This window comes from Drosophila takahashii, chromosome 3L, assembly GCF_030179915.1.
Source record: "Drosophila takahashii strain IR98-3 E-12201 chromosome 3L, DtakHiC1v2, whole genome shotgun sequence".
Taxonomy (NCBI): domain Eukaryota; kingdom Metazoa; phylum Arthropoda; class Insecta; order Diptera; family Drosophilidae; genus Drosophila; species Drosophila takahashii.
Genome location: NC_091680.1, coordinates 24,990,160 through 25,003,050, shown reverse-complemented (window position 1 = coordinate 25,003,050; position 12,891 = coordinate 24,990,160). Strand labels below are relative to the sequence as shown.

The window sequence follows — 12,891 nt, the reverse complement described above, 5'->3', positions numbered from 1 at the left end:
AATTAATTCAAATAATTAAATAAATGCATGTATTTTACTTTTACCTTGTATAATTCTAAAATGCTTATAAATCTTTAGATTTCTGTACAACAAATTGTATATATTTCAAATATTCCAAATATTTCTGGTTTATATATTTAAAAAAACACAAATAAATTAGTTTTGTTCCTTTTCTCGCGCTTTCGGAATCTAGAAATTATTTCCATTCAATTGACCCCATTTAAATAGCCTTTCTTCATGTTTCGCTTCAATAACTCTCAGCAAACTCAGCCAAGGACTTTCAAAATCTATTCCCCAACTTCCTCATTCGCATAAAAGTTTCATATATTTTCATAGCCAAATATAGTGAGTGGGGAACTAGCACAAGGACAACGGAAATACTTGCTCTATAAAAACAAATCCAAGACCATAAATCTGTTTCGCCCTTAAGCGAGTTCGAGAAACCCTCCCAGAAAAAATCCCCGTATTAAAACCACCAAAGAAACCAAGCGTGTTGTTGGCTTTTATACGTATTTATGTTATGATTACATTTAGCCGGCATTATTTTTGACGATTATTACCATTTGGGGTTTATTGCCCAAAAGCAGAGGGAGTGGGGCGAAAATCTTTATTTTGTCAACCGAAAATGGCCAATGAATTTTCGTTTTTGTAACACCCCCATCATTAATTCAAACGTATGCACTTATTCACATAATTACATATCCTGACGGCTGAGAAATATTAATAATGCCAACGCCTACAGCAAATTCTCTTTCGCTGTTTGGAAATTTCGAAAATACACCGATGACGATGATATTAATATGAGACGCTTTCTTTCTTTTTATAAACGCGTGCATATATTTTTAAACAAATCGCCTCACGTTGCTTTTAATTAATTAATAACATAATTTATTCCTCGGGTAGCCCAACGAATTAATAAATGTTGCAAACATTGCACGTAAATTTAATTTCCCGAATCAGAGGTCAAGTGGCCTGCAGTCACAAAATGAAGCAATCTCTCCTTTGGTCCGTCTATTGAAACATATTTGCTAATATTCTAAATAAATCAAAGTGTCTTTATGCGAGGTGAGCTAAGACCCATGGGATGAGTTTCATAATTTTCCCAGGAAATCTTCTCGAACAAGAAAATGCTTCGAAATAATTTATATGACTTGTAGACATAAATTAGGCCTGAGTAAAATATTAAAAATATTATTAAAAGGGATGTTTGAATGAGTTGAAAAGAAACTTAAGACATGTTATATTTTAACATTTTTAAATTATTATAGTGCCTAAATAAAAATTTAACTTTTTCCATTTTTTATCTTGCATTAGTAAAATTATTAAAGATTTTTCACGAATCTTACAAAAAGACAGATAACAAAGTTTCTTATGAAATTTGGTATACAATTAAACAAATATTTTTGTAGGTAAATGTTTTAAAACGTTTGTTGACCCTTACAAAAACAATAATTTTTAAATCCCTTTAATGGTTCTAAAGAATTTGATTTCCACGATCTTTCGCAAGCTTGCACTTCATTCACCTGATCTTTCCACCTTATCTCGCAGGCACTAATTCTTGTGCTTAACTTTTGTATAAAGTATATAGTATACACTTTTTATTGCGTTTTCCATTCACGAAAAGTGGAAGCGGCAACAAGAGCAGAAAAAGAGTGCTAGCCACCGGAAGATTAGGCAACAATTTAACATTTGGCTGGCTGGCTGGCAACGACGACCCCAATTTCCATTTCCATTTTCAAATTTGGCAGCCGCCAAGGTGAATGGGGCCGCTCTTCAGAGTGAGTGTGAGTGGATATACATATATCTGTAGGACCCGCCGATCGCGATCGGTTGTTTGTGTTCCTTGGTTCTTGCTGCTTGGCTAATTTACAGCCCGACTGATTGTCTACAATAATTTTTGAGAAATTATTCTCAAAACAATCCATGCACTTTGCCTTAGACAACTTTAATTTATATTTCCGCACTTTTAATGCGTTGGCGTTTCATTTTCATATTTTCCCACCGCAAAAAGTGCAAAAATTTTGAACGCGTACGTAAATAATCTTGAGTGACAGCCGTTCATAAAATTAATGTGTGTGTAATAATAATAAAAAAAAACCAAACAAAACAAAAGCTAAAGAAAATATTCCAAGAAAACGTTGGATGGTATTTTTCGTAAATATCAAAACGTTCTACTACGACAAGGTTTACTACAATAAAACAATATAGATATGCATATACGTAGGTGCATATATATAATTTTCTTGAAGCGTAGTTAAACAAATTTACGTAAATCCATGTTATCAGGGGTTCCTCTTCCATTAGAGCGTGAGGCGTGTCAATTGCATTAAAGGGTAGACATTTGTTACGTGGGTAAGATATTTCTGTTCAGTCGTAAGACAACTGGCAATCGACAGCGAAATTAATCGAGATGATACCAAGTTATAAATTGAAGGGCTAGAAAATGCATTAATAAAACCAATCGCTGGTATTCGTGGAAAATCCAAACTGGTTTCCCTACTAATATTATTTTGTAGTTATTAATAATTGGATGTAGATTTCTAATAAAGTACTTGCTCATTTACTTGAGTTTCTAATAATAGCTTTTGATTTTCTGTAAATCCTACTAATGGTAGGATTTCTATGTAATCGCAATAAACTAGCATTTACCGAAAATAAATAACTTAATTTTTGCAAGCAAAAAAGTATATATCTTTGATATTCAAGAACATTTTGAATACCATCGTGGTTCTTCACCCACTAGCTATTCTTCCTTTGCTAAGTATTTGTTTTTGTGCCTTACATTTTTTCATTTTAAAAATATGCCCTTTCACCGAAATTTTCAATAAACCCTTCCGATGTTCCCCAGTCAATTGCCATGCCTGACTAATCTATTGTCATCTTCTTGGCCTTCGAGCAGCAAAAAGCTGTAGTTAATGATGCGCATCAATCCCCGCCCTCCAGTCCACATTTTGGCTGGCTTTCTGTGCAATCGTCGAATCAATTGAATGCTCTTCTATGGACCGACTGGCCTAGATTGCTCCAGCACCCGCTTAAACAATAAAAGCCACTCAGGCCAGCCAAGAATATACGGACAGAAGCGCCATATAGACGGATATTGATTTTATAGTCGCATGCATCCATCTCGATTTTGCATTTCGGGTGGACCGACCTCAATACCTCTTTATCGCCATTGTTATTTCTTGAGTTAAATGCATCTGTGCATTAAGGCGGACCTCGGGAAATTGCCTTTGTGTCTGGGGACTCTGGGCTTTCCTTTTGTTGGCAAGCAGGCAGGCATCAAATTGAATCAAGACTGCAGTCATTGTTATTAATAATATTAGTATGCGATATTAGCTGGACTGCAGCCTCCTTTGTGTCGGCGGTGAAAACCCTTTGGCATACGAACTCAATTTTCCTAGGCTTTCACTTTACAATGCCTTTTGTCCGGACGCCTGTCTGTCTGCGTGTGTTGATAAGACCCGGGACAGACACTTGTTGCTGGATGCATTGGAGCACATACATATAGTACATCTGACCGGCGGCCATTTCATTTCACTTTCAATTTACGAACACTACAATGGCACGACCGGGCCTAAATACAAAGCCATCAGCACTATCCTCGGCTGGTTAATTAAACGACCATGGTCTGGCAATGGGAGCGGATTGGACTGGATTGTGGGATTCGGCGTATAAATACACCCCAAGGCAATTTGAAAGAACAATGGAGGCGGCATTTAACTGAGAGCACTGGGCCTTTAATGGATATGTGAACTGAGCTTAAAGAACGGGAAGTAATCGGAAAGAATGCAATTTTATAGTAGCCATTATAATTACAATAGTGGCTTCCTTAAATGTTTTGGGGTCAGAAAAGAGACAAAGATTTATGTAGTTACCTTTTAGAAATTATTTAAATAATAATTATAAAATGTTTACCTTCGAAATACCCTCAATTCATATATTTAACATAAAATAGAAACAAAATAGTTATTTTCATTGAAAAATAATTGTTCTGATTACGAAAAATCAATAATTTTGGGAATAGTAGCAATCTATCTATATTAGCTCACAAAATATTGAAAAAAATTAGGTGAACTTATTTATTATTATTATTTATAGTTAACTTAATTTTTGACAACTTAATACATGGGGTCTACATTTTTTTTTTTAAATCTTATACAAAAGGGGAAATGTTACGGGTTTGTAATTACAGCAAGAGCAACCCTTTTTATTAGTCCCCGAGCTGTTTTCAATCAATCACGCTGGCTATTTGCTTTGTAATCCAAATATAACCAGACAATTCATTTCCATTCCATTCGATTGCAGGGAAATCGACAGGAGGAAAAGGGGCGACAGGAACTCCGGCGAGGACTTTCGGGGAAGCGCAGGCGAGGATTGCGAGAGAGATGTCCACGGCGACTTGTGCCCGCTTCTGCACGCCTTTGACATCCGGCCCGGCAGGATCCACATCAAAATTGACAACCGGAAACGGAAGCGGCAGCACCATGACGTCATCGTACAAGAAGAAAATTCCATCAAACAGCAGCAGCACAACAACAGCAAATGACAGCAGCAGCAACAACACAGAGACAACATTCACATTCAAATTGGGCCGCCCGAACGGCAGGAGCAGCAGCAACGTGGCCTCCAGTGAGTCATCCGATCCGCTGGAGTCCGATTACAGCGAGGAGGATCCGGAGCAGGAGCAGCATGGGCCGGATCCGGCGACCAATAGCCGGAGCAGCAGCACCACCACCACCACCAGTTCCGCTGACCATGACAATGAGGTCGACGAGGAGGATGAGGAGGACGACGAGGACGAGGAGGTGGGCAACGGGCGGGACGCGGACGATGCCACCCACGATTCCAGCGAGAGCATCGAGGAGGACGATGGCAATGAGACCGATGACGAGGAGGACGACGACGAGTCCGAGGAGAGCAGCAGTGTCCAGACCGCGAAGGGAGTGCGCAAATACCACTTGGACGACTACCAGATAATCAAAACAGTGGGTAAGTCGGATGCTGTTTACACTGGCCCCACGGGGCGTATGATTGATGTTAAGGTCCCACGCCTTTCAACCTTCAACTTGTCGCGCTGGTGTAGATAATCCACTATTTGGATTCGATCGATTTTCGATTGTTTGTTAGTTTTTCCGGAAAACTGTTTAGACTGATGCCATCATAAGTGTTTCGCCTTTAGGTCAGTTCAGAAGTCAAGGCTTGATGAGGTCATTTCGTGAATTTATGGAGGTTATCTTTACCCTAAATGATCAATATTTAATATAAGTATTATTCGTTAATGATTGGTCTTCAGAATATAAAAGAAAAATACGTACCTCAATAAATTAAATACAATTGCATTTGGAATTTATCATTAAAATGCCATATAAATCCTTGGAGTGAAAAGAACCGGAACTTGAATTCATAAATTATACAATTATCCACTTAGTTTCCTTTTTACTTATTAAAGCAATGAGTGTGATAGAAAAAAACAGAAAAACCTAAGAATTTCTGATAAAATTCATGGGAAACACTTTAATTTTAGTAAAAAAAAAGAAAGAAATAAGATCAAACTGGCACACCCCCGCACACATTTTCAATCTTTTTTTACTTTGATTATTCAATTTAATTAAAAGAGTTTTCTCACCTGTTCAATCAATTCGTTTTCATCTCCAGTTGTTTCATCTGGAAAATGAAAAAATGTATTCAAATACCATAGACTCACTTTTTCTCTGCTTTTTGTTTGCTATTCTTTGATTTCGTTCAACGATTTAATTTCAAATATTTATTACCTCATTTTTTAAGCACCTCGGTATGTGTGAGCTCCTTACAGCTCAGCGTTGGCTACAGTTTTCTATTGCTCTTTATTGGCTTTATGCATAAATAAATTCTTATTGATTACGCAAATTGAATGGGGCAGGGAAGAATGACTAGATGCTCGTATTATGATTATTATGAGCTTTTCGCACCACAGCGGGCCGGGCAATTGTTTTCATTGCTCCACAGCGATCTGGATTGCGTAAAATTTCATTTAGACAATACTTAAGGTGTAGTCCGCTTACGTACGAGTATTTATTCTTGGACTCTGCTTAGGATCATCAATGGGTCTTACGTACTCTCATAGACGCTCGACCAATTAATGCCCATAATATTTTGATTTGTTTTCCCATTTTGACGTCTTCGGTGTGAGCAAAGCAGCCGATTTTAGTAGCGAACTAAATTTAGTATACAATTCAAACACTCATTAAGCTTTGTGGCATAAATATTTACTTGAGGTTGAGGCAAGTTCAGGGCATTTTCCAGATTTATTACCACAACATTTGCTTTACTACACGTGTGATCAATTTGGTCTTTCTTTTTGCTATCAAAATCATTTAAAAACATTTGTGCACCGATCGTTTCGGCTTCAAACTGTTCGAGCCAACTCAAACAATCGCGGAAATATTGTGGGAGTAAATAATGGCTTTTCTTTAGACTACAATTACCTTCTAAATCGTTTTATGTTTTGTTTTTTTTTTATTTCAACAGATTAATTACAGCTACAAATATGTTTCATGAAACCATTGTGGGAGTTAAAATTGCTTCTTGGAATATTTTAATTTATTTTGGCAAGCGTTTCTTGATTGTTTCCAAGCAATTAATTTGAATGGAGTCGATTTGTATTTTGCCCATAGGATTGTTTTGAAAATGAATTGTAGAAATATAGAGGGATCTTAGATAAATTTATAAAAATTAAGAGGAAAAACTAAATCATTTTGAACTATTTTCTAATTTTATTGATTTTAAAATTCCATCCATTTCGTTTTTATAAAATCAAAACTTTTATTTTTAGTATATAAGATAATGATACTCAGATAGTTTGGATCAAACTCATCTTCTTAGAGAACCATTAATCGTGATTACCTTTTAGATCTTGCCCTATGTCAAGGGGAGGATGTGCCACAGCCTTTCCGGTTCTCGGCCATTGTTTAAAATTCCTCATTCAACACCTCTTCCGCAGTATGAGTAAATCCGCTGAGCTGCTTTCCGTATTTGCCTTCGACAATCAGCGGTGCTCATACCGAGTTTAGCGAACACCACACGCCGTATGAGTAATCTAGCATGGATTTCAAACAATTGCCAGAACATCGTACTGGCCAAAAGGTATTGAGTGCGATTTTCGAGAGAAATCCGTAAAAAGTAAATAAACCAGAGCGGATATCATGCCATGCACACGCATGGTATCCCAAATGAAAATGGGAAAATGGGCTGTTGGAGAATGAATGCCTGTGAGTCACGCTTCTATTAGGGCATACGGATAATCAGCCGGTCTATTTTACACCCTCCTCTTTCGATAATAACAATAACAGCCGATGGATAGGAGATGCGGCTACGGGCAAGCGAACATCATCGCCGTAATTGCGGAAAAGCCAGTGGATGCTGAAAACAATATGGCAAGAAAATATGAAGAAAAACCGCACTGAACCGAAACGAAAACATTGCCAACTCTGAACATATGCCCCTCAAGATTTACTATAAATATTGATAGTTCATTTGGTTGGTAGTTTTGAAATCCCATTGATTAACCAGCGACCTCAGGTCTCCCTCGAATGCTTAAAAACAAAAAACGGGGATTTTCCCGGGAGAACATTTCGCAAGAAATGTTTTTAATTTTCCCAAAACAACAGAAGAACTTTTGTTTTGCTTTGGGGAAACAAACAAAACATGTTTTTATTTGTGCACGTTCTGGCTGCATGTGATGCGATGGATCAACAACCAGAAAATGCCATTAGCTTTGGCCTTAAACCTGTCAAATCAGCCGTTGAGTTGCAATTAACACCGCAGTGGAATGGACTCTGGTTGTAACTCGAAAAGGAAATGTTCGCCTCGGGAAACTGGATTGAAGTCTGTGCCTGTCTCAGCAAGAGTTTTATTTGAGTGAAAGTCCATGGTCTTATCATAGCTTAAGTATCCGGGAAGAAAGTTTATATTGTTTTGCTGCGCAAAACCAGGATATTCCAGGGGAACCATAAAAATTTCGAAATAATGGCCTTGGGGCAGAATATAGTCTTGTTAATAGTATTATTTTTTATAGTCATACCGCAGAATAATGCTTGATACTAAACACATTCTAATTTAAATTTTCAAGATCATTTACGGCTGCCAAACTAAAGACCTGAAAATCCGAAATTCCCAAATTAAAAACCCAAAACGGCCTGATAGTCATTACTTTGGAAATGTGAAATGTGCTCTTGGGCGATAAATTGGATCATTAAATGTTCCCAAATGTGCCTAATACTCTAAAATTGTATTAAGTGTAGTAAAACTGGGCGAGATTTTCAAAAAGGATCAATAACCCCATCAATTAGCGCCGAAAAAGTTATAAATTTCGTTTGGTGGCCCACTTTTTCGACCAAGTAGAACCAATGCGGAAATCTCTGACAATTGAGGCGCTGACCTTCTGTTTCCCTAAAGTCCCCACAGCTAATATATCAACTTGACAAATTTTCCCAGCGGGGGGTGTCTATTCTGCTTTCTGCGGCTTTCTCAATGGATCGCGGACCGATGTGGGAATACGGAAAGACCTGGGAGCAGACAATCCTTTTAGTCTGCCTGCCCATTGATTGATGGATTTTTCCAAAGATAAATATTTACGCACGATTCTCGGAAACACAATTCAGCTGGGACATAAAATTGGCCAAAACACAAGAGCGCATTGCCGTTTGGCAATTGAATTCGAATTGAAATCGCAGAGTGTCAGACTGCGTGTGTGGCGGGGATTCCTTTCGGACTGTCTTTTGTGCTTTTAGCATAAATTGATTTTTAAATAATAAAAGCCAATCAAATTTCGAGCGGCCAAATGTATCTGTCGGATAGCGAACACATGTCCCAGTGGTTGTTGTCCGTGTAGAACAACAAGTTGTGTGTCGACGTTGCGTCTGCAAAGTATAACTCATAGTTCAAATGGGAATGGAAAGCCTCCCGTTTCGCTTTTTGTTGCGTGCTAAGTGCTTGAACAAAATGTATCTATATTTTCTCTATAAGTAATAACAATTCTCGACTGTGTTCGCCGCATGAAAAGACAAAATCAGTCAACGGGAAATTTACGATCGCATGGAAGATTTGAATTCGCCTCGCCCGATCTCTGTAAACTTTGTGGGGCCCGAAGAAAATTTGAATTTTATTTCAACAAAATCGAGCCAACGTATAAGCAAATAATATAGAAATTATTATTTGGCAATGTGCCGAAAACCGAAGACCCCCAACCCTTCCTTCCATCTTCTGCGGGAGAATTGCCTGGTCTTTTGGGGACCCAGTTCGTATTCAAGTCCCGATCCCCTCCACCACCACCCATGTCGCAGCACTCTTTCAAACATTAAACGAGCATATAAAACTGCGTTATAAGCACACTTTTTCGCCCCTGCTGTGCCTTATTTATAAAGGTGACCTAAAAATGCATTTTGCATCTGGCAAATATAGACAAATTGAACTGCACCCATTGCCCGAAATAAACGCGGAATGATTTTCCACATTTCAACATCAAATTTATGTTCGATCACGCCTCCCACCGCTTTGTGGTTTTGTAAAATTGTAGCTACATACTGTAAAAACTTGACAAATGTGAAAACACATCGACAAGCTGGGGCAGGTGGGCTAATATCTATATGGTACTTATATATGCTGTATGCTAAATGATAAACATCTGCTTTGAAAGTGTCATAAATCGCTTAAGTTATGACCGGCATGTCGCCGAAGGAGAGGTGATTGGGCAAGGTGTGTGGTTCAGTGGGCGAGTGGGTGACTTTCGAGGCACGGATCTTTCCAATTTTGTGTCAATAATGCTATATGGCTATAAACATAGATACCAAATTAATAAACAAAGGTTTACGTTATTTCTAAAATAATTGATGTCAATCTAAAATTATATTTATTTTAAAAATATTTTATATATTTTATAATCGCTGAAAACTAAATATAATTTTCTAGAAAACAAGTTTGATTCAATTTTATAAATGAGTTCTGGGAATTGGGATTATAAGAAAATGTCTTAGCTGGTCAATCAGAACCAGAATTTGTGAAAATTAAATATATTTGTATATAGGTATAAGACTAAGTGCAAATACGACTGGCAAATATTTTTATTATTTCCAGAGCGTCAATATTTAATTAAACTAAGAGCAAAAAAACAACTGCTAATTGTTATAATTAACTCAGACAACAACTGAGTAATTTTACAAATAATTTTCAGTCTGAGGCCTACCACAAAAAGTACCAAGTAAATAACAGAAAGACGGAAAAATTGTATCTTACAAGTACAAATTGCAATATCAACAACAAGTTCCCGGCGGCGAACTAAATGAGTTCAGTCAAGTGACCCAAATACTACTTGTTTATTATTATTTACAACAGCTTAAATATCTGATTTTAATGCCTATTTGGAAATGTTTAAGATCGGGCCAGTATTATTTTTAACCTGGCCTCCATGGCTCCGTGTCTCTCAGTCGGTCTTCCTTTATTTATGAATCTTTAAACAAACTTTGATTCGACGAACTGCATAAAACGCAATTAACTTTATTTAACTTGGTCGGGCAGCTGGCGAGAATTGCAAATGGTGCCAAGTTTATATTCGCATTTACATGCTGTGATGTTCGGAAACTTTTTACAGTATTTTGACTTTTGGCACACATAATTTATTAAAAACAGAAACAAAAATGCGTCCAACTGCAATGATTTTTATTTGCCAGCACAGATGAAAGGCATCCATCCATCCATCAGAAGCCGACTGACTGGCGGACGGACGAACTGCATCCGTGGGATGGCAATTTCACTGGACAGTTTATGGCATCGCTTCGTCAAATAGAAAGTTTCACGTATTATGTAAAATATGTTTCGCCTTTTTTCACGCACTTTTTGCAGTTGCATCTCTGCAACTTATGTGCTCCGTCTGCCATCGCCAACAGGTTTGGCCACATCTCAGCCAGACTTTAATTGTGGCCGACTATCGACTCGGCCGTCTGCGGATTCGTCTAAAGACTGAGCTAGCACTTAAAAAAAATAAAAAATAACATAAAAATTCGATTTAATAAATAAATAATTTTAAATTCTCAAACGTGGTTAATACTTAGACATTTGTTACAAATATCTTATATACAATTGGGTAGTTTACGTTTTGGATTCCAACATCTTTTTTTGGATTTTATATAATATATTTCTTTTTTGTGAAAATTAAATATCAATTTCTTTAAAAGTTATTTACATTATTTTTAATTAATTTTTTTATATTAAATTAAGATGATAAAAACTGGCAATCCTTGTAATCTTTTGAAGTGTAAGCTTTTGTCTCGGTTTCGTCTGCTCTCCAGCTGTCACAATTTCACTTCGGCCAGACATTTAGGAGCAGCCGGCGGGCAGTTGGCGGTTGAGGTAGTGGAAGTGGTAGTTAAAACATCGGTAAAAGCACTTTCCTTTGCACTAGTCGAGATCCACTTGAGGTGGAGTGGATCGCATACGAGGTGCTAAGAGATCTGTTTAAATGTTTGTTGAGTGGAAAGATGCCGCTTTTTTTGCAAAGCGTGTTTGAAAAGTATTTGAAAATAAGAGGTGGGATTTAATATTTACATAGTCATTGTGCTTGTCATAAATTAACGGCTATTAATATCCACTAAAAGTAGAAAAATAATTTTGTTTTTTTTTAAGAATTTTTAAAGTTGGATGTTTACTTATTAAAGCAAATAAAGCTAGTAACCTTTTTTTTAAAACTTTCGGTAATATTGTAGATCGTAAAATTATAGATCGTAAGAATTATACTTTATAGTTCTTATTAGAAAGTTGTTTGCTTTTTCAATGGTTACACATCTTCAGAAAATTTAAGAGCCTCTTGCTTGCTTGGCTCAAGTAAACATTGGCAGAAAAATGTAAATATTCGAATCGTTTACCAACTGCACTAGAAATTTTAGAAATTCAAACAAAGTCTTTCACTTGTTTATTTCTCCGGCACCCTTTCACATTCATAATCACATATAATGATAAAATTTTCCACAATAAAATCATGTAAATATTTAAAAAACTATTTTCTGCAGAGCGAATCCGAATTCCTGTTGCCAACTTTCTGCCGCCGCCGGAATTATTTCATGCAACTTGTTGCCAGCCAGAACTTTCAGTTTTCTCAATACTTTTTCCTTCAATATTTTTGATTATTTCCTGCGATTTGCTGTTTTCTTCACGCTTCGTAAACGCAATCCCATGCAATGTGCCGGTGTCTGCAATTGCGGCCCCGAATTCGAATTTTAACCATAAAAGCATCCATCATTGGTTGTAGTTATATCTGCTTGATTTATTTCGCCTGGCATTTTTTCAATGTTTATTTCCCGTTCAGCCAAATTTCGAATTTTGGATGCCAAGTCGATTGCTAAACAACGTTTGTATCTAAGAAAGATATTCCACAAATGCATGTTTTATAAGCTGTTTATTTATGATGGTTTAATTAGTTATTCCATGTTTTAGTAGGGGTGTTCAAAGTTCGTTTTTGGGGGTTCCTCTTGTTTGAGTTTGTTTGCACTTGAGCAATGTGTCTATAAAAATGTTTTAAACATTCCGGAATGTTTTCGGGCTGCCAATTTGTTTGGCTCTTAGGGAATATTTCTTTGGAAGTTCTGGAAATCTGAAGATTTTATATTTAAAAGCACGAATTTCTACTCATTTCGGAAGAAGTGTTATTAGCTCATTAATGCCTCTGGGATTTATCAACAAGCTTCTCATACTTTTGCCCCCCGTTTCCACGCTTTTTCATGCCCACTTCAAAACTTATATAATCCCATTGCCTTGCTGAATCATTGAAACTACGTAATCGAAAAACCGATTTGTGTACAGCAAACAGAACAATTCATTAATTACAATGTCGGGATTCATATTTTGATTTGCACGTGTAATGCT

The 12,891-nt window shown here is 36.9% G+C and overlaps 1 protein-coding gene across 3 annotated transcripts in view; it reads left to right on the top strand.

Moving 5' to 3' along the window:
- The window catches only part of Pka-C3 (Protein kinase, cAMP-dependent, catalytic subunit 3), a 37,061-nt gene that overhangs the window by 3,904 nt on the left and 20,266 nt on the right, over nt 1-12,891 (top strand). For all 3 annotated transcript variants that reach the window (XM_070214454.1, XM_070214453.1, XM_017155394.3), the window contains one exon: nt 4,306-4,989. In XM_070214454.1, coding sequence (XP_070070555.1) covers nt 4,306-4,989 — 684 coding nt within the window. The remainder of the gene's footprint in view (nt 1-4,305; nt 4,990-12,891) is intronic.